The sequence below is a fragment of the Myotis nattereri genome, assembly GCF_964212035.1.
Source record: "Myotis nattereri genome assembly, chromosome: 12".
Classification (NCBI taxonomy): domain Eukaryota; kingdom Metazoa; phylum Chordata; class Mammalia; order Chiroptera; family Vespertilionidae; genus Myotis; species Myotis nattereri.
Window position 1 is genome coordinate 65,322,579 of NC_138087.1, and position 23,003 is coordinate 65,345,581.

Genomic DNA, 23,003 nt, shown 5'->3' on the forward strand with positions numbered 1-23,003 from the left:
ACAGAGAGGAAGGGAGAGGGATAGAGAGTTAGAAACATCGATGAGAGAGAAACATCGATCAGCTGCCTCCTGCACACTCCCTACTGGGTATGTGCCCGCAACCAAGGTACATGCCCTTGACCAGAATCGAACCTGGGACCCTTGAGTCCGCAGGCCGACGCTCTATCCACCGAGCCAAACCAGTTAGGGCAACAACCACTATTTATTAGATAAAGAGGGCAGCATACATTTTTACTAAATGGTTAAAAAGAAATTAAGTAATCAAATGATTCCTAGGTTCTATGTGTCATTTTTTTTCATGCTTTCACTATTGTTTTCCCCAAATTATCTCCTTTCAGCATTCCCATAAATGCAGCTGGCATGTTCTCAAATCCTTCAGTGACGTATTCCTGGTACTGGATTTTACCCTGCATCAAAACAACAACAAATGTAATAGATTAATATCATATTCTAAATGATATACTCTGCTCATTGTAGCAACAAATTTATCAGGTACATCACAGGACACTGGGAACGATAGCTGGAAATCCCTCCACTCTGAACTTGCGTCACCTTGGGGCATGATCCACACACACAGTGTATGTGACAGATTACAAAGTACAATAGGCATTTCATAACAGGCACCAGATCACAGCCCAGCAATAGGAGAAATGTCACAAGGAAGGGCTTAAGCAATCTCTAAGTTACATGAAAAGTTTTATAATGTAATGATCTCAGAAGAGGTGAAAGTAGCTGGAGAAAGGTGCACCCTTTAGGGTGTGATCTGCGCTCATCCTTCCTAAGACATAGCTTCATTGCTTTTCTTTGAACCCTGAGGAGGCAGAAACTGTTCAGGAAATGTAAGTATCATGGCACTCTGATGATCTCTCTTCTCTTCCAGCCAAGGTTCTGTTAATGTGTGCTTAACATTCATTTAGGAATCTGGGAGGGAAGGGTTCATTTAGTGAGGAAGGATTTTCATTCTCTTTCTCCTACAAGACACAGGCTACTGAGTGGGACTAATTCACATTTTTAAGATTTTTTAAGGGGTCTTATGTAGAGACCTGAGTTACTGATACCATTTTTACCCTAATGTATTCCAGTGATAGTGTAGCACCCTTTATGGACTTACGGAGGGACCATTTGCTTGAGGTCACTCAACTATTAAGTAGGAAAACTGGGAATTGCACCCTTGACTAGAAAGTCCAAGCTCATTCATGCTCTTGAAGAGGCAAAGAACCTGGAAAGAGTTGAAAGCTATAATCCGGTTTAAAGGTTGAAAGTAGCCCTGGCCAGCTTGGCTCGGTGGATAGAGTGTCAGCCTGCGGACTGAGGGGTCACAGGTTTGATTCTGGTCAGGGACATATGCCTGGGTTGCGGCTCGATCCCTGGTAGGGGGCGTGCAAGAGGCAGCTAATCGATGGTTCTCTCTCCCTCTCCCATCCTCTCTGAAATAGATGGAAATATATTTAAATAAATAAATAAATAAATAAATGTTAAAAGTAGAGGATGAATACTAATATTAAATGTTAATAATAGGTTATATGGGAACTCTGATTTTTCTGTAAATCTAAAATTATTCTAAAATAAAATATTTTAAAAGGGAGAGATGAGGAAAAAATGTAGATGAGAAATTAGGCTCATTCACTAGTTACTTAAAACTATAATTAGTTGACTTTGTTAGAGGGTCGCATTAGGGGCATCAGCGCGGTGGTTTCTTGCTGTCAGCTGTGACTGAGGTAGCGCTAGATTCAATTTCACCAACAGGGATAAAGCCGCTACACACGGGGAACTTAAAAATAATTTCGCACTTCCCAGCTTCCTGGAATGAGCCCAGCCCAGCACTACAAGTGTTAGCTGGGAAAAATGCCAACCTCCAATGGTTGCCAGAGAAGCAATTTATTTCTTTGAATTGGGGGATGATCGTAAAGCCAGGAATTAGGAAGTGTGATAGCACTTTCCCCCTCTAAAAGGTAAAATAATGTACCTTGTTTATTCAGATCTCTATTGACTAACATTCTACATGGCGGGAAAATGATCACAGCACAGGACAAGGATTGGCTGGCCTCTTCCTCGTCTAAAGGCATGGCTGTCAGAAGGCTCTACTGTAGGACCTGGAGTGCTATGGCACAAATATATGCCCCTTGTCCATTCGGCAATATTCATCTAATGCCTACATTGATGCAGACACTCTAGGTGCTAAGGATACATCAGCAAACAAAATACATGAACACTGCTGTCTGCATAGAGGTTATATTCTCATGGTGGGAGACGGGCAGTAATTAAAGAAGTGAATTGTAATATAAGTCACATTGAAAGTTGATAATTGTATGGGTAAACGAAAAGGAGGCGCAAGAATGAAGGGGGATTACCTTTTAAAATAGGGTCACTGTGGAAGTTCATTCAGAAGGCAGTTTTTAGCAAAGATTTAAAGGAGGTGCGAGAATTGAGCAGTTAGTTACAGAGGGTTAGAGAGGTAAGGGGAGGGATTGCGTAGATGAGCAAAGTGAGGAAACACTAAGAAATGAAATTAGAGAGGTGATGGGGGCTAGATGGCTGATAGCCTTGTAAGTTTTATTCTAAGTGAAATGGGGCCTTCTGCAGGGTTTTGAGCATAAGAATGACATGGCTTGATTTGTGCTTTAAAAGATCACTCTGGCTGCTGTGTTGGGAATTGTCTGTTAGGGCACAAAGGGGGGACACCAGATGGAAGCTGACACAACATCCTAGACAAGTGGTGGCCTGGACCAGGGCGGTAGCAAAGGAGGTGGGAGGAGTGGTCAGATTCTGTATGTGAGCCACCAGAATTTTGCAACAGGTGAGACATGGATATGAATGAGAGAAAGAAAGGAATCAAAGATGACTTCAAGGTTTTTGGACTGAGCAACTGGCAGGGTAAAGCTGCCATAACTGAGACGGTGAGGTCTATCAAGGGGGCAAGTTTGGCAGGAAAGATCAAAACATAGTTCGTTTTCGACATGTTAAGTCGAAGGTGTGTATCCCACATTCAAGTGCAGCTGTCAAGCAGTCTAGAGCTCGGGAGAAGTGCAGGCAGGAGACAGACATTCAGGAACTGTCAGCCTACCTACATGTAAAACCGTGAGCCTGGCTCTAGCCGGTTTGGCTCAGTGGAAAGAGCGTCGATTCCGGTCAAGGGCATATACCTTAGTTGCAGGCTCGATTCCTGGCTCTAGTTGGGGCGTGTGTGAAGGCAAAGGCAACCAGTCCTTGTGTCTCTCTCACATTGATGTTTCTCTCTCTGTCTCTTTCTCTCCCTTCCACTCTCTGCATAGAGGTAATATTCTCATGGTGGGAGATGGGAAAATATCCTCAATGGGAAAATACCCTCAGGTAATGATTAACAACAACAACAAAACCCCACAAAAAACAAACAAACAAACAAACAAAACCACGAGCCTGGATGAGCTAACTAAGGGACGGACAGAGAAGAAAAGAGACCCAGTGACCAGTGCAAAAGCCTGATGTGTGGATCTAAGAAAGAACGGAAAGAGAGGAACTGCAGACAACACTTGCGGGTATTTTGCAATGAAATAGGGAGCAGCGAGATGTATGTGAAGATGTATCTACAGCATCACAGGGGAATGGGATCTGGTGTACAATTGGAGGGAGTGGCTCTGGAGCCCCTTACCTCTGAGACCCATTTCATCAATTCGTTCAGAGCCTTCTGGTGGTCATTTTTCCAGCGGCTGACGAGGAACCCTTCCATGCGGAGTTCCTTATAGATAATGGCCTCTGGGGAGGGACCTGTGAAGAACAGGGCACATTGGGGCGACAGGATCCAGGAAGATGGTCATGGTGAAAACAAGTACTGACTGTTCTCTTACTGCTCCCCCTTCCATTTCCTTCACTCTTTTCTGACCCACAGCGCTGCCCACCAGTCAACTCTGTGGTAGGCAGAATAATGGCCCCGAGATGTCCACATCCTAATTCCCAGAACCCTGTGAAGATGTTACCTTACAGAGCAAAAGGGACTTTGCAGATATGATTAAGAACTTGAGGTGGGGGAATTTTGGGGTAGTATATAGGTGGGCCCAGAATAAGCACAAGGGTCCTTATAAGGGAAAGGAGGATGAAAAAAACTCAAAGTCCGGGAAAAAATGTGATGATGGAAGCAGAGATCAGAGAGAAAGAGAGATTTTGATGATTTTAGGCTGTTGGCTTTGAAGATGGAGGAAGGGGCCAGGAGCCAGGAAATGCAGGCAGCCTCTAGAGCTAGAAAAGGCAAAGAAACAGACTCTCTTCTGGAGCCTTCAGAGGGAACACAGCCCTGCTGACTCATCTTAGACTTCTGACCTCCAGAACTATAAGACAATAAATTTGTGTTGGTTTAAGCCACCAAGTTTGTGGTCATTTGTTACAGCAGCAATAGGAAACACACGTGGAGTCCTCGCACAGGTCACGAAGCCAGAGAATGGTCATTCTGGACATGCCAGAAGCAAGGCCCACCCCAAACTTCCCAAACAGTTCTATAGAATGGAAAGAGGTCCTGAAGATGGACACATTTCTGCACCACTCAAAAATGAATACCCTCACATTCCCAGTACTTAGCGGTTCTTCTTGGTGGCTTAATGCAGTCATTCTATGGCATAAAGCCATCTCCTTCTGTTCTGTACTCAGAGGAGATGCAAAACAACTAGTGTCCACGCCTGGACTAAGAGCCAACAAAAGAGACAGGCTCAACAGCTCCCATGCCTGCCTTTGTCCCCGCCATTTCAGGAACCAAGAGTTAGCCTGAACAGTGGGGTCTCACACTTCGGTGTGTATCAGAATCAGGTGCAGGGCTTGTCAAATTGCTGGGTCCCTCCCCCAACCTCTGATTGTGGCTATGGAATAGGCGCCAAGAATTTGTATTTCTAATACGTTCCCAGGAGACGGCGATGCTGCTGGTCCTGGGCTCACACTTTGAGAACCACCAGCCTAGAACCATGGTCGGCAAACTGCGGCTCGCGAGCCACATGTGGCTCTTTGGCCCCTTGAGTGTGGCTCTTCCTAAGCCTTAGGAGTACCCTAATTAAGTTAATAACAATGTACCTACCTATATAGTTTAAGTTGAAAAAATTTTGCTCTCAAAAGAAATTTCAATCGTCGTACTGTTGGTATTTGGCTCTGTTGACTAATGAGTTTGCCGACCCCTGGCCTAGAAAACGCACAAGGCTACCCTGAGGCCTGTAAGACAGTGCTGTTCTGTGTGAGAGAGCAAAGGTTTCTTTTCCCGAGGATCTTAAGTACCAGACACTGACGGAATGACACCTGAGTATAGTCTTGCAAGTTCCAGGAAGTCAGGTTCAGTTAGAAGCAACGGTCTATTTCAGCATCTTTGATAAATGCCATCACTCAAGCCTAAAAGTTCCCACTTACTACTCTGAAGAAAGTAATATTAGCAGTCAGAAAAAATAGGGCTTCATCCTGAACTAAAAAACACTGATGCAAAATGAGTGAGACACCAGGGTGACGTAAGAGAGTGATACACCCAAATTCTAGATTGATGTCACAGAAAGGGTGCTTCTTCAAAAGACCCCCACCAACTATATAGTTCTTTTTGGGTTATGGGTTGGAATCCTCATTTGGAAGAGGATGAAATACCATTTCTGGGCTTGTCCACTCTGGTGGGAATGTGGGTTTCTTTATTGAGAACAAAAAATAGCCCTGGCTGGTTTGCTCAGTGGTTAGAATGTCAGCCGTAGACCAAAGGGTCTTGGGTTTGGTTCCGGGCATGTACCTTGGTTGCAGGTTCCAACCTGGCTCTGGTTGGGGTGTAAGCAGGAGGCAACCAATTGATGTGTTTCTCTCACATCGATATTTCTCTCTCCTCTCCTCCCCTTTCTTCCTTCCACTCTCTTCTAAAAAATCAATGGGAAAAAAATATCCTTGGGTAATAATTAAAAAAAAAAAAGTTTAAAGTTAGGAGAAACAGTTACTTGCCTCTGAGCTATCCTAATAGTGAAATATGTTAGAATTTCTGAAAATCAGAAGCAGGGCAGAATCCCATCTGATTGAAATGGAATGGACAAGGCCAGCTGACATCTCAAAGACCTATCTGAGCAGCTGAACTTCCAAAGAGTAATTGCAAAAAAGAACTAGATCAAGTTACTCTATCTAAAATATTTGGCTACACCTATCAAGGTGGGGAAACTCTTTTCTGCCAAGGGCCATGTGGATATTTATAACATCATCTCCATAAACAATTGCCAATTTAAAAATTAGCCTGCTATATTTGGGCAAACATTTAATTAACTCATCCCTAATGCCTTGGCAGGGCCAGACCAAATGATTTCTCAGGCTGGACATTCCCCACCTGTGAGTCCTAATTGGACAATCTGGACTGTGGTCAAGAAATACATCCTGGAGCTTTGCTCAGTTGGCAGGCAGATGTCTCATGATTCTAGCTAAGCATCAATTAGGAAAATATAGGGGGGAAAAGGTCCCTACCAATAAGACTGCCGAGTGAACCTGGAGTTTCCTTCTTGGAGAAGGTAGTGTCTTTGATTTTTCACAGCTCAAGAGGGAATATATAGGTTGTCCTTCCATGGCCCCTTTCACTCTCGCCCACCTGTCTCAGGGCAAGTTGCATGTTGTTAACTAGCAGAGGTGTACGGTTTCATTCCCAGGAGTCAAGCTTATCATAGAATGTTTATGTATGGTTGCGTAGATCATGATGATAATCTAGAAGATTCTTTCTTGTTCTTTCTCCTTTTGTTTTGACCACAGTAAACCTGTAATCTCACCAACAACACAGAATTGTTGTAGCAGAAAAGGATGCTGTATGCATTGTTCAGAAAACCTGTCTTTGTTTTGAGTGTGTTGATAATAGGATTTGAGGAGTCTCTGGTCCTCTCAGCCATTTATTCCCCATGCGTAAAATGGGAGGCCTGTACATCTCTCAGAGATGGGGACCTAATGAATCCAGTTCTCTAATTGACACTATTTGTAGACCTTTATAGGCATGGAGGTGGGAGGGGCTCTCTCAGCATAAGAGAGTGAGGAAGTGGGGGACGGAAGGCATGGCAGGGCACAGGAGAAACTAAACGTGGACCATCAAGGAATGGAGGGAGGGACATGCATGCTCCTTTGCCTTTTAGAGGAAATTGTCAGTTTGGTGAGGCCAGGGTGGCCAGCTGCTCTAGGAAGCACTGCCCATGACTGTCTGAAGGAAATGGCAACCTGTTTTCCCCTTCACCCACCTCAAGTCACCTTCTACCCATACCCACACCTCCAGCAATATCCTGAAGATCCTGAAGAACCCTGACATTTTACCACCCAGACCAAGATGTTCTCTTTCTAAATCAAATCATGGCTGTCTTTTTACATTTTTTCAGGAAATAGGTAAAAACTAAAACTTTTAATAACGTGTGTTTGGCCCGGCCGGCGTGGTTCAGTGACTGTCAATCTATGAACAAGGAGGTCACGGTCAATTCCTGGTCAGGACACATGCCCAGGTTGCCGGCTCCCTCCCCAGTAGAGGGTGTGCAGGAGGCAGCCAATCAATGATTCTCTCTCATCATTGATGCTTCTATCTCTCCTTCTACCTTCCTCTCTGAAATCAATAAAAATATATTTAATAATAATAATAATAATAATAATGTTTGTTCCATATGTTCAGATCCTGTTATTTCTCTATGTTAGCTGATAAATACTATTTCATCAAGAATACCACAAAGTCTTTTAAATATTTTGATAGTCACTAACATCTTATTAATATCCGATGCCATATATGTGAATCTTCTCCTTGTCTAGTCTTCCTACAGCTTTGACCATGTGCATAAGCTCATTACCTGGGGGAATTGGGCGAGTACTATTGTATGTAGAGATGGCCCCACATATAGCAATTCTTCCAAATTTCTTCATTTGGGGGATAACAATGTTTGAAAATTCTCCACCTACCTAAACAGGACAAAAACAAAGAAACAAAAAATAACAACCTTAATCTAAACACTAGAAGATTCAGGAAAATCATTCATTTAAAATCATCATTTCACATCACTTGTTTAACAATAACAAAACTGACTGAATTAGCACAGTAGCGAAGAAAACTGCATTTGGAAAAAGACAATAGGAACTGGGCATTTCCATTTTATTAAAGGAACATACATTATATAACTTATAAATTGCATTCTTCTATATTGTGAGGTTCTCTGCTCAGTTCAATAATCTCATTGCCCTACCTAAAAGTTTGGAAAAGTACTCAAATGCCATATAAAGAACAATGTGGGAAGACTCACATTTTTCACTTTCAAAACTTACCACAGAGCTATATTAACCAAAACAATATGAGAAAAGAAATGTAGATCAATAGAACTAAATTGAAGTCCAAAAAATAAACCCTTACATTTATGGTCCATTGGTTGTGATAGGAGTGCCAAAACAACTCCAGAGGGACAAGATAGTCTTTTCAACAAATGGTGTAGAACAACTGGATATCCCCATGGAAGAGAATGAAATTGGACTCCTTCCTTATACCATACACAAAAATTAACTTAAAATGCATCCTAGACCTGAATGAAAGAGCTAAAACGATACATCTCTTAGAAGCAAACAAAAAGAGTAAATGTTCCTGATATTGGGTAGGGTAAAGCATTAGACGTGACACCAAGGGACAAAAGGAAAAATAATGGAAAACTTTTGTGCTTTAAAAGACACCATCAAGAAAGTGAAAAACAACTTATAAACAGAATAGGAGAAAATATTTGCAAACTATATACAATGGATCCTCGTTATAACTGGATTCCATATTTGTGAACTGGGCTGCTTGCTAAAATTTATTTATAACCTCCAACTCAGTATTCACAGGGCTTGCCCTGGTCATTTGCAGACACATGCAGAGCAGAGAAAGAGATGCAAAGTTACCAGCTAAGGTCAAGCAAGGCCATGGCTCTCTCTGCCTTCTTTTCTCAGCTCTCTCACAGAGATCATCGGAGGGTGAAGACAGAGGGGGCAGTGCAGTTCAGTTCAAGAAGCTCTGCTCCTGAGCCGTTTGGATGGGGTATGAACTCCAACTTTGGGAGGATTAGTGGGGCAGCCTCAGGCAAGTTACTTAACATTTCTCTGAATCTCCTATTACCTATTGTAATATAAAGAAAATGGAAGCTATTGGAAGAGTTGTTTTTAGGATTTAAGATTGTAATCTATGTGAGATACGCACATATACGTACATACTTTTCCAGGAGCAATGAATGGTTCAGTGTTTGTGGTGACTTTATAGAACATAACTACCAGGAATACCAAGAACTGACTATATCTGATACAGGGATTTATATCCAGAATGTATAAAGAAGACTTACAACTCAACGAATAACCCAGTTGAAAAATGGGCAAAGGATTTGAACAGACATTTCTCCAAAGAAGATATACAAACGGCTAATAAGCACATGAAAAGATGATCAATGTTAGCTATTAAAGAAATGCAAATCAAAACCACAATGAAATTATCACTTCAGACCCACCAGGATGGCCCTAATCAAAATGATGGTCCATACGTGTTGGTGAGGATGTTGGAACCCTCATATGGTGCTAGCAAAAATGTAAAATAGTGCAGCCATTGTGCAAAATAGTTTGGCAGTACCTCAAAATGTTAAACATGAAGTTACCGTACGACCCAGCAATTCCATTCATAGGTGTATATCCAAGAGAAATGAAAACATATCCACACAAAAACTTGTACATGAATGGTCATAGCGGCATTATATAACTGCCAAAAAGTGTAAATAACAAATGTCCATCAACTGATGAATGGATAAATAAAATGTGATATATCAATACTATGGAATATTATTTGGCCATAAGAAGGAATGAATCACTGATACATGCTACAACATGGATGAACCTAGAAAACATGCTAAGTGTAAGAAGCCAGTCACAGAAGACCACTTTTGAGGGAAAGTAGAAGTGTTAATAAGTACAGCATTTCTTTTTTAGTGTGATAAAAATGTACTAAAATTGTGGTGACAGTTGTACAATTCTGTGGATATACTAAAAACCATTAAATTCTACATTTTAAATGGGTGAATTATATCACAATAAAGCTATTTTTGTTTTGTTTGTTTAAAAAGTCATACGTGCTTTAGTCATAAATTTTAGATGGAAACTCCAGAAGTATATTCCCTGTATAGTTACTTTGTTAGTAAATCAGATTTTAAGTCTAATTTGTACTTACATTATCAAAATAACAATCATAACCGTCAGGAGAAGCTTTTTTCAACGTTTCTTCCAAAGACTTTATTGTCTTGTAGTTAAAGGCAACGTCAAATCCAAGCTTTTTAAGGTAGGCAACCTTATCATCAGACCCTGCTGCTCCAACAACTTTGCAGCCCTAAGTAGGGGTGGGGCAGGGGAAGGAAATCATTTATAAGTCACAAGCACAGACCAACTCCACCCTCCCTCCTAGTCCAGTAAGGTCAGGTTCCCCAAGAACACCTTCTGAGGTGCTGAGCCACATATATGAGAATACCACAATGGGCCAAAAGGCCCTATAAGTAAAATTAGTCCCTGAACCATCCTACAACCCAAGAATAACTTCAGCTTGCCTCTGACTGCCCAATAGATCCTTTCTATGTTTATGTGGTTTGCAGTTCATTTCAACCTGCCGGCTTGACAACATATTCATTTGTCTCTCTTGTGGTTTTTTTTTAAATTAATGTTTTTTATTGATTCCAGAGAGAGGAAAGAAGAGGGAGATAGAAACATCAATGATCAGAGTGAATCATCATTCGGCTGCCTCCTGCATACCCCACACTGGGAGCTAGCTTAAAACCCGGGCATGTGCCCTGGCTTGGAATTGAATTGTGACCTCCTGCTCATAGGTCGATGCCCAACCACTGAGCTATCCCGGCCAGGCCCTCTCTTGTTTCTTTATTTTGAAGCTTCTCTTCCCTTGCAATGACTTGCATGCTATCTCTTGGTGCAGTTGTCCTTTAACTATTATTTTGGCACAGTTCTTGGATGCTCATTTCATAGGTATCCCTCCCGGTAACTGTCCCCTTATTGTTTGATTTGGCCCAAAGCATTGGATTAGATGCTGCTTAATCTGCAAAGCACATTTGGGCTGAGACTGGATACTATATTGGCACATAGAGAGTAGCTCTTCAGAAAGCTCTCTTACATTCTGAATGGATTGTGAAGACCAGAAGATGAGCCACTATGCACTTTCAGTTAGGGAAAGACCTTTGGGTTCATACATGTATCTGTACAAACAATGACTGCTATCTACATACTTTTCCCATTTTTTCATGATTCAAGAAAAAAACTCTTGCAAAAGCTCCACCCTCTGCCTTTTGTCCTAGCCTTCTAAACTCACAGGATGATCTCACCGACACTTACGACCTCAATGCCTCTTTCATGCAGATGTTTCTCACCCTTTCTATCCACATCCAATCACCAGGTTTTATTCTTTTTCCCCAAATATCCTAAAAGCTGGCTCTGACGTCTAATCTCTACCTTTGATGCATCACAGTTTCCATCTGAATTCTTGTAAGGGCCTCCTAATTAGACTTCTTGTCTCTAGTACTTTGCCCCTGGAAACTATGAACCAAGGCAATGTAACTTCTCTAAAATGCAGAACTAATTCTGTCTCACCTTTAAGGATTAAGCTTTTTAGTACGGCAGTGTCCAGTGGGGTTTCTAAAAGAACAGGTTTAGGGATAAGTCCTATCAAATTTTTGAAATAAACATGCCTTACAGTTTAAAGAAAACATTTAACATTTGACTATTGGAAATATTACTAATTTGTTTTGTAAGTCTAGCATAACCCAAGCTGAATATTGATAAGTTCAGAACAAAACAAAAAAACTTCAAACCAAACTCGTCTATAAAGATAGATGCAAAAATTCTGTTTAAAATGCGATCAAATAAAATTCCAAGGTACAAATCCATAATTTCCATAGGTAAATAAAGCTTATTCCAGGAATGCTAGAATGATTCAATACTGGAATACTAATGTAATTCATTAACTGCAAAGTTAACCTGATAATGCTGAAATAACATTTGATAAAATTCAGTATCTATTCCTATGTCTTTACTTACTTGTAAATAAATTCTCCCTGTAACCTCTAAGGTAGCTTCATTTCTTATTTGTAGCCCAAGCTCCCATTAATACTGGGGACCACCCTGAATCCTTGGCTATTGGTTAGAGTCCTGTATTCATCTGTATTTTACTTCACTCTTTCCCCAGGAACTAGGTCCTGATTCTGCATCCCAGCCTCTGGCAAAGGATCAGCTAAGCCAAATCAGCTTGCAACATTCCTACATGTGACACATCCTGACCATGTCTGAGCTGCCTGCTGCCCACCATTACATCAGATCTCTTGAACACAGACTCCTGCCTAAATCAGAGCAATATTTCCATGCCCTAGGTACCTCCTAGGCCAGTGATGGCGAGCCTTTTGAGCTCGGCGTGTCAGCATTTTGAAAAACCCTAACTTAACTCTGGTGCCGTGTCACATATAGACATTTTTTGATATTTGCAACCATAGTAAAACAAAGACTTATATTTTTTATATTTATTTTATATATTTAAATGCCATTTAACAAAGAAAAATCAACCAAAAAAATGAGTTCGCGTGTCACCTCTGACACGCGTGTCATAGGTTCGCCATCACTGTCCTAGGAGTTCGCCCCACCGCGCTGGGCTGACTGCAGTAGCCTTTGCCATGGGGCCATGTGGACTATCTTGATTGGCTAACCTCGCATTCCTCCTTTATTGTTGGGGACAATCATAAAGAGAGAAGGTAAGGCTGTAACAAGAAATGTTCAGCAGCCACTATGAAAGAAGCCTGGCTGGTGTGGCTCAGTTGGTTGAGCATCTTCCCTTGCACCATTCAGTTCGATTCCCGGTCAGGGCACATGCCCAGGTTTCAGGCTCAATCCCCAGTAGGGAGCATGCAGGAGGCAGCCAATCAGTGGGTCTCTTTCATCATTTATTTTTTTCTCTCTCTTCTCCCTGCCTCTCTGAAATCAATAAAAATATATTTTTAAAAAGTAATAATGTTCATTTTTTCCTCATTCTCCCATTTCTCATTCATTCCCAATCTTCAACTTCTAAACAAGATCCACTACCAGCGGTTCTCAACCTGTGGGTCGCGACCCCTAAAAATACACCCTGCATATCAGATATTTACATTACGATTCATAACAGTAGCAAAATTACAGTCATGAAGTAGCAACGAAAATAATTTTATGGTTGGGGGTCACCACAACATGAGGAACTGTATTAAAGGGTCGCGGCATTAGGAAGGTTGAGAACCACTGCATCTCCGAGACTAGGGAAGGTCTGTTGTGTTCACTGCTGCATTCCCAGTGCACACTGTGGGTGCTGAGCATTTGCTCCTAGAGGAAGACACTTACCTTGATCTTAGCTATCTGCCCCACAACAGAGCCCACGGCTCCTGCTGCTGCATTAACCAAGACTGTTTCTCCACTTTTTGCACTACAGATATCGAGTAGGCCAAAGTAGGCTGTTAGGCTGAGGAAAGAAAATTAAGGATATGTGGTTAAATTTGTTGCTTTCCCATATAATTCATTTTCAGATATATCCCAAAGACCTTCTTAGACTGCCAGGGGTCTAGGTAAAAGAAAACAATAGGAAATGAATATTACCATCCACTAATGGTCCACCTCCTCTTTCCTTACCCCTTACTCCAAACAGAAATAAAGATGAGGGGACTAGGGTGGGAATGGAGAGTTGGCTGGAAGGGGACTGCATCCTGTCTATCACCAGGTTAAGTCTTGAGGGTGAAAGAAGATAGGTCCCCCTTAAACTTTGGTGAGCCAAGAATAGAGAGCTTGTGCCTCATTCGCATCTAACTCCTAGGGAGATGGAGAGCTTCATCTCCATGTCATCCCGGTGCCACAGCCACAGAGCAGATATAATGGTATGAGGTGTCTAGGCATGACAGGGTCAGAGAGAAACACCTGGAGTTTCCCATGGCTCCAAAGCAGTATGGGAGAACTTCTGAAACTTCTTCATCTCACCCCAAGTAGGATGTCAAAGTTAGCTTGCAGGAAAAGAACACTAGGCTTGCAAAGATACAGCTCAGACAGTACTGATGGGGAGCAGGTGAAGAACCCACCACACCTCCGTGGACTGCTGGCTTGGAAGAAGACGTGGTTGAAGACACAATGGGAAAAGTTACGCTTTGAGCAGGAGACTAGCCTCAGACTAAGAAAGATCAAGCTCAAGAAGTTGTTGTCCCCCTTCTACTGACACTGAACTTGCATTCGCCCTTGGAGCTTTGCATCAACCCTAGGGAGAAGATAAAGGAAATGCTGAGCTTGAAACCTGAAATGACCTGAGAAATCACTGAATTTACTGAGGTTTTCTTTTACTACACCAGCTAAAATAAGGGCTTGAAATAGAAATAAAGTGCAATAGTAGAAACAAGTTTGAGTTATGTTTTGCACCCCTGAGTCTGAGCCAAGGAAATCCATACCCATTATGGTGACTGTTAAGCCACTTTCAAAATTTCAGACAAATTCATGTAAAGTTGTTTCTATATAAAACAGAAACTACAACCCTAACTGGTTTGGCTCAGTGGATAGAGTGTCAGCCTGCAGACTGAAGGGTCCCAGGTTCAATTCCAGTCAAGGGCATGTACCTTGATTGCGGGCACATCCCCAGTAGGGGGTGTGCAGAAGGCAGCTGATCGATGTTTCTCTCTCATCAAAATTTCTAACTCTATCCCTCTCCCTTCCTCTCTGTAAAAAAATCAATAAAATATTAAAAAAAATGTGATTTATTTAAAAAACAAACAAACCAGAAACTATATTTTGGCATAACTTAAGCTTCCTCGGCCTTGACTCTATTTAATGTCCATGAGAGTTGAGCACTGAAAGGAAGGTAGTGAAAGGCATAGGCAGCACTTTATCCAAGGACCCAAATATCTAACTAATATTCCCTTAATCCAGTGTTTTTCAAAAGAAAGAGGGAGGGCAAATGGGGGGAAATGAAGAGGAAGAAAGGCAGGAAGGAAGGAAGGGAGAAAGGTGAACCTATAATGCAGCGGTTCTCAACCTGTGGGTCGCGACCCCTTTGGCGGTCGAACGACCCTTTCACAGGGGTCGCCTAAGACCATCCTGCCTATCAGATATTTACATTACGATTCATAACAGTAGCAACATTACAGTTATGAAGTAGCAACGAAAATAATTTTATGGTTGGGTCACAACATGAGGAACTGTATTTAAAGGGCCAGAAGGTTGAGAACCACTGCTATAATGCCTTGTCTCTTCTTATTGACCAAGTTCTGGACAAAGCATTTGGAAATACGGAGTGTCAGGCACTCAAACAAATGGCATACAGGCACAAAGCTCACCCCGGCATGCCGAGCGTTCCCAGCATCAAAGACAGAGGTAATGTGCTTGGCCACGCTTCCGGCATCTTCTCTAGTTCTTTTCCGTCAGAAATGGAGTGTGATGTCCAGCCTGAAGAAGCCAATACTACAGTTCCTGTGGGAAAGGCTGAGTTTTTACTTTCCACAACTCTGAAAGATAAAGCACATCGGGACATGTGAAACCTCTTGCCTTCGAAGAGGATGGGGATGCTGTGTGGCTCTATACAATGAGCACGGAGGTTGGTATTCCACGAATGAATACTCCACCACATGTCTCCAGCTTAATTCTTAGCCATTGGTCTCTCCTTCTTCTGGACAAAATATAGGGGCCATCAGACAGGACGCTACTCAATTGGCTCAGCATCTGTCCCTGTCCTAACCCACTTCTCTTCTATCTAAGCAAGAGGTGTCCATCCTCTGTCTCGGGGTGCCCTGGACACCAGCTGCTTATGTTCTTCAGGGGTCACCCTCCATTTCTGAGCCCTTCTTCTCCCCTGAATCTGTAACACTTTCCTCCCTACTGTCCGTTGCCCTCAGCGTAAAAGCCTGCTCAACTCTGCTATTATACAATCCCTTTTTCTCCCTACCTCCTTCCTCTGTCTTCTTTGCTTCCCATTCACTTGATAACCCAATGCAACACCCCCACTATGCCACTAAGGTCACAACAACCCCCTGATAGCAAAATCCAGTGGACACTCTTCATTCATTATGCGAGGAGACTGTTCTACTGTATTCACACTGTGCCACCTCAAACTCTTCCCCATTGGTTTCCAGGGTGTCGTCAGGCTTTTTACCTCTCTCTCTTAGCCGCTCCTTTTTTTATCTGATTTGTTGATTCCCTTTCTTCCATCATCTCCCACTCTTACCATTCTTTATTGTCCCTCTCCCAAGATCATAAAGTTATATAACATACATTTATTTTTAGAAAATTCAAAACATATAAAAGTATCAGTTCTAAGCCTATGAAACAAAGATAACTTGTAATATTTTGGTGTATTTTATGGCAATCTTGATATATTTTTTAATGTGCATATATTATGTGTGTTTACATAAGTGAAGTAATTTTATGTGTTTTGTAATCTAATTTTCTCTTTCAACATTAGTCTATATAACTTATACTTTTTCTCATGTTAGAATCCTTCAAAAACTATAATGAATTTAATTATTTCCCCATTATTAGACATTTAGACTATTTCCAGTATTTTTCCTAATGTAAATTACATTTCAATTTCTATCCATAAATAAGAATTTGTTATTTCCTTAGACAGTGTTTCTCTAGATGGAATTACTAGGGTAAAGAGTATTAAAACATTAACTGTTTCTGGATATTGCCAAATTCCTTTTGAGAAGGTTATGCCAACTTTTGCTTGTACACTTAATGTATGAGAGCATTATAACATTTCCATTACTGGGAATTATGTAAAAAAAAAAAAAAAGAAAGACTTTGGCAACTCAGCAAACACAAGTACATGTTCACTCCTTTGATTGTTAGCAAGAAATGAGTAAGACCTACATGAAGAAAACTGTTAATAAGCCATAACACATAAATGAAGAGATATAACTTGTACTTGGAGAGAAATATTATAAATATAGCAGTTCTCACTAAATAAATCTATAAAGTTATTGAAGTCCCAATAAAAATCCAAATAAAATTTTAATAAATGGTATAACTGGCCAGTCATTTGGACAGAAAGCAAACACTTCAGTCCTTATTCCAAAATAAAATAATTCAAAGATTTAAATGTAAAAAATTAAAGTATAACATACTAGAAGATAAATCTTTTAGCCACTTGGTGAGAAGAATGCCTTTATCATCATGCAATAAAACCAAGAAGCCATAATTACAAATATTAATAATGGTATCTCATAAAATGTTTAAACTATGATTGGATATAGAAGATAGATAAAGAAAAACAAAGACCAAACTACTTGCAAAAGTAATATTCCTAACAGATGAGATGAAAAGACCTAAAGGGCAAAGGACATAAACAGATAATTCACAGAAGAAATCGATCATTAATTTACAAAAAGGATGTCAACATCACTAAGAATGAAAGAAATGCAAATTAAATTGGGCATGAAATATCAACATACTCTTCTCAAATTGCCAAGATTAATGGTAAGCAATAGGCATATAGTTATGTAGGACACAGGGTGATTAATATGATATTGGTAGGAGTGGATACTCATACAATTATTTTGAAGAGCAATTTATCATCATCTCTTCAAATTAAAAATGCGTACCTCCTTTGACCTAGAACTTATACTTCTGGAAATTTAATGTAAAACAATATTCATCAAAGTGGGCAAAGAATACGCAGACACACATATACCTATTCCTTGCAGTACTATTTGTATTTGGGAATGGTTGTCAGTAGTGGATTAGTTCATTGGCAGATAACAATGGCATAAATTACAGCCATTAAAAGATAGGTAGTATATTTATATACTACCAACAAAGGACATCCATAACATATTGAGAAAGGCAATTTGCTGAAGGGCATTTAATCCCATTTTTAAAAAGTATAAATATTAGTATGTGTACTGAAAAAATTTTGAAATAATAATACATTCACAACAGTCCTCTCTGAGGATGATGGGGGAACTGTCAGTTTCCAAGATACAAATTTTTTGTTTTATTTGAATTTCTACAAAATAATTATGAACTTGACAAATACAATTTTTTTTAGTAATTAAAAGTAAGTATAGCAAAGTGAAGTTGAAATGATGACAATTTCACAGCCTTTCTTCCTTTCCCATTAGTCAGGAAAAGAACAATTCCCATGTTGCTTTGAAGATCAAACAATGAGTGAACTACTGGTACACAGTTGAAGAAATTGTGAGAGCAACGGACAGAGACAGGGCCTAGCAGAAGGTAAAGGGGAGACATATTTTCCAAACACTGGGATAAATGGAAATATCTACCTGGCCACTTGCTGCCCCATCATCGTATCACCCTCCTTCAATCGTTTGGCCGCCAATCTGGAAAAAAATAATCCATGCTTAATATATAAGAGCATCTGGGAAAAACTGTCTTGAGTTTAAGGCAAATGGAAAGCCATTGGGGAAGTGTGCGCAGAAACCTGGACTTGCAATTGGTGCCTAAAGGGGGATGGACAGACGTGTGGGACTGAACCTTTAACCTGTGGAATCTGACACTATCTTCCGGTAGGTAGTGTCGGAATCAAGTTGAATTGCAAGCACGCAGTTGGTGTCTTAGCTTTGCATCTCTATCAATCAACTAGGAGAAAAATTATTTAAAGGAAAGATGACTATATGGATTACCTAGGCAAAAAATTACGGAGGAGTGTGTGACCTATGAAGGCTTCTATTCTCTTCCCTCCCAGAGAACTGACTGAGTACTCAGTTTGAGTCAGCTGCAGATTACCCAAATTACAAGAATATAGGGAAATAGAAAGCAAGAAAATCCAATTTTAGTCTTAGCATCTTCCTCTACTCAAATTGCTTGCCAGTAGTGAAATGAACAAATTGAAGATTGGTTTTTGGTTTTTTTTTAATTTTTCTGGAAGCAATTCTGGTGAGCAATGAGAGGCAAACTGTGGACACTAAGATAGGAGGTAACTGTAAAACGAAGAGGCCAGGGTAATTCCTCACCAGGCTTCTCTGGCCTTTGCCTGCCACCAATCCCATCACTCTTACTGCGCTGGGAGAACCAGGGGGAAATGACTATTTTGAATCAGTTGGCTATTTTATAAGATGAGCTACTTTAACAGAGAGACTAACATACAATATGAGAATTTTTAAGAGGAAAATAATACCTCATGTAAGGATCCACAGTGAGGAACAAAGCTTCCAGCAGGACCTCTACAAAAGAAAGCATCCCATGGGCAATTAGAACTAAAGGCTTGATGCTTTTGTTGTCTCTGACATTCTAAATAAACACAGATCCTATTCCAGCTTCAGGGCTGGCATCTCGTAAGTACTTCCTATTGAAGAGCCAAGAAGGACTCGCATTTGGCCCAGCCTATTGTTGTTGTTGTTGATGATGATGGTGGTGGTCATCATCATCATCATCATCATTATGATATTTGCACAGCACTCCATGCTTTTCATGTATTATTTCATAGGATATTCTCAACAATTATTGTTTCTACTTTATTTAAGTTTAGGTTCAGTAACTTGCCCAGGGCCATATTTGTAACCACTATGTTGCAGTACTCACCTAGGGTTTCATTACCAGTTCCAGTTAGTATTAAACAACTAGTGGCCCAGTGCACGAAATTTGTGCGTGGGGGTGGGGGGGGGGGGTGTTGTTCCTCAGCCCACCCTCTCGCAATCTGGGACTGCTGGCTCCTAACCACTCACCTGCCTGCCTGCTTGATTGCCTCTAACCACTCTGCCTGCCAGCCTGCTCGCCCCCAACTGCCCCCCCTGCTGGCCTGATTGCCTCCAACTGCCCTCCCCTCCTGGCCTGATTGCCCCTAACTGCCTCTGCCTTGGCCCCACCACCATGGCTTTGTCCGGAAGGTCTCCCAGTCTAATTAGCATATTACCCTTTTATTCATATAGATATGCATGTTGTGCCCAGCCAACATGGCTAGGTGGTTGAGCGTCCACCTATGAACTAGGAGGTCACGGTTCAATTCCCGGTCAGAGCACATGCTTGGGTTGCACTCTCAATCCCCAATGTAGGGCATGCAGGAGGCAGCCAATCAATGATTCTTTCTCATCACTGATGTTTCTATTTCTCTCTCACTCTCCCTTCCTTTCTGAAATCAATAAAAAAATAAACACCAACAATATACTAGTATATATGAATATGTATGTTGCTAGCCTGACTCTTAGGTACACATTCTCTGGAATTTTGAAGCTGAGTCCTGGCTATCCCGATTTATATGGGACAGATAACTTTGTCATACTATTTGATTGCATGCCCTTTTCACATAGCTTACCTATCTGTAAACACCGATTAAGACCCTCCTTAAAGTCTGCTCTACAAAGCTCATTTCCAAACATGTTATGAAATGTGTTGCCATTTCTCTCCCATAGATACCCTTAGGTTTTACTTGACCATTCAGTTCCCCCAAGTGGACAGGACGCTCCTCAATGAAGGATGAGGATTTTTTCACCTCCTTGTCTCCTCACAGGGATAGTCTGAGCTCTGCACACAGACTGTCTACCCCACTGTCATCATAGGGTTCACTAGGCCAGAGAGGAAATCCTCCCATCGATCAAAGTCATGAAGAATAATGCACCCAAGCTCAAGTGTCAATTACCAAGAAAGATGAGGGATCCTCCAGCATGACATCGATGGAGGCTTCACACAGAGGACTTTGAAAAAGTCTCTGTGGCAGACTGAGAATGGCCGAGAATACCTCCCATCTCTGTGTGAGGGCCTCTCTGCCAATCCTCTCATCAGAAGTCTGTTCCCTCTCCTTGACCTGGGCTTGGCTGTGACTTGCTTTGACAGCTTTATTAGCAAACATGACACAAGTAGAGGTTTCAAAAGTACTTGCAGCTTGCTGATTCTTGCTGCTCTAGACTCAGGAGACCACCGTGGAAATAAAGAGCTCAACCTAGCTTGCTAGGAAGGCCAAATAGAGGAGAATTGAAGCCACAGAATTGTGTGCTAATAAATGACTGTTGTATGAAGTTACTAAGTTTTGGGGTATTTTGTTATGCAGCAAAGTTTGATTGATACAGTCTCTTTCCATTCAAATCATATGATATGACTTACCTCCATTTTTTAAGGGTGGGAGTTCTACTGTCTTCATCTCAAAGTTACTATTTGTAGGGTTGCCTTCAAAATGCTTCTTCAGGGTCCAGCTCTTAGCACGAACCATCCTGAAACTCCTAGAACATAGTAGTCAAATGTCACAAAGTGACTAGATTATTATAGTTCACTAGTCATCGCCCTGGGGCCAGACAACAGGGTCTACCCATCATTTACTTCTCATCATTATCATAGAGTATCAACCACCCTTCTTTAGTATTCACTCTGTTTTTGTTGCTGTGCTCAGCACTTCATACTCATCATTTCATTTTATCTTCATAACTTCCCTATAGAAAGGGCACTGTTATCATTCACAGCATACAGTGTACAGAAGAACAAACTGAGGCTTCCTCGGGAGACCGTCAAGGCCAGGAAAAATGTCATCCAGCACAGAAATGCTTCCCAGTGTGCAAATATTCTGCTTCTTGCCCCACATGAAATTAATTCTAAGAAATATCGTCAAACACAAAGAACAGACTAGAAGTCCATGCACATCTTTCAAATGGATGGATAGAGCAGTGATTTTCACCTCCTGGCACACAAACTAATTGCTCAAACTCTGTGGCACAGCAAAAAGAAAAAATGTATTTTTTGATGATCTGAGGTATAATTTTGATCAATTCACACTGGATGGCGTTTGTCATTTTTTAAAAAATTGACTTCAGAGAGCAAGGGAGAGGGAGAGAGAGAAAGGTCAATAATAAGAGAAGATCATTAATCGGCTGCTTCCTGCACAAATCCCCTCTCAACCCCCCCCCCCCCCCCCAACTGGGCATGCACTTTGGCCTGGAATCCAACCAGGACCTCCTGGCTCATAGGTCCAAGCTCAACCACTGGTCCACACTGGCCTGGCTGTTGTCATTTTTAAATTTGACAGTCTAAGGGAAAAGAGAGGTGAGTGCCCCTGACTCAATAGTCAGGTATTGCATTTTTTTTTAAAGATTCCTGCGGCACACCAGTTGAAAATCTCAGAGATGGAGCAACACGTTCTCAGACAGTCTCAGGAACGTTTGAACAGCCCCGGGCGGCGCTGCTGCTCCGCCCCATTTGCAGGCGCGAGTTTTCTTGGGCAAACCGAGCGGGAAATCAAGGATTTGTTGGGATTTAAATTTGCTCCCACCCAAAACCGAGAGATCGTTTTCACCGCTCGGACTTGCCCTGCATCACGTGGGAACCGCGCCTTCGCCATCTGTGACTCAGCCGCTAACCGCCCGCGGCCGCTGGCGATTTCCTGCTGCCCCAGCACTGGTCGGGGACACAGTGGCCTGGAGGGGACACACTGCAAGAGCAGCGGTCGGACCCGCCCCATCCGCAGCCCGGCTGTGCCTGCTGGGTTCTCTTCCCCAGGCGGCGGCAGCTGAGCATTCTGAATTCCCGCCGTCCAGGAGCCCCTCCCCTGCAAAGGGCCTGGCCGCAGAGGCGCGGAGCAGTTCAGCGAGCATCCCAGCGACCCGACCCGGATGGGGGGGGCCAGGGGAGCGCCTGGCCCACCCGCCCCAGGCTCCCACCTCCCGCCCCGCTCAGACCCGTGCCCGGGAATGGAACTCCGACCCCTGCCTTTCCTCTCCTTCCACACCCGTCCCAGTTTCGCAGCCCCGGAGCAGGCAGCTACGCGGTGCGGCCGGCACTCTCTCCAGCCAACACCCCTTTCCGCCCTCTCCAAGAACTTGCAGGGCACAGAGGCGTCGGAACACCTTGCATCGCTTCCTCCGAGCGCAAGGCCGGAGGTTATTCAGCCAAAGGAGGGGGAGAGCCACGCGCAAACGCTCCGCCCAGGGTGTCTAGAAACTCAGCAGGAGGAAAAAAGGGGGGGAAAGGAGGAAAAAGCGCGGCCGGGATGGGGGTGGTGGTGGGGTCTTTACTTACTGGAGTCCGCACGTTCCGCTACCCGGAGACAGCGATTGTGACTGCGCAACAGAGCACGCCCGCCTGGATTTAAAGAGCATTCC

General features: G+C 42.3%; 1 protein-coding gene across 1 annotated transcript; it reads right to left on the minus strand.

Moving 5' to 3' along the window:
- On the minus strand, positions 1–23,003 carry PTGR1 (prostaglandin reductase 1). The gene is made up of 10 exons (XM_081104046.1): positions 22,921–23,003; positions 21,019–21,134; positions 19,100–19,145; positions 18,246–18,302; positions 15,303–15,470; positions 13,336–13,453; positions 10,151–10,306; positions 7,773–7,881; positions 3,629–3,744; positions 1–407 (listed from the first exon to the last, which is right to left on the minus strand). The coding sequence occupies exons 1-10, from the start codon at positions 22,998–23,000 to the stop codon at positions 297–299; spliced, it is 1,077 nt and encodes a 358-aa protein (XP_080960172.1). The 5' UTR covers positions 23,001–23,003; the 3' UTR covers positions 1–296.

What these genes read in the sequence shown, in the direction of transcription:
- PTGR1 (XM_081104046.1), bottom strand. Translation starts at nt 23,000, where the DNA reads ATGCTCTTTAAATCCAGGCGGGCGTGCTCTGTTGCGCAGTCACAATCG. An exon ending in AGCGGAACGTGCGGACTCCA is followed by an intron (nt 21,135 to 22,920) that starts GTAAGTAAAGAC and finishes ACTATGTTCTAG; the next exon opens with GAGTTTCAGGATGGTTCGTG. An exon ending in ACTGTGGATCCTTACATGAG is followed by an intron (nt 18,303 to 19,099) that starts GTATTATTTTCC and finishes ATTTTTTTCCAG; the next exon opens with ATTGGCGGCCAAACGATTGA.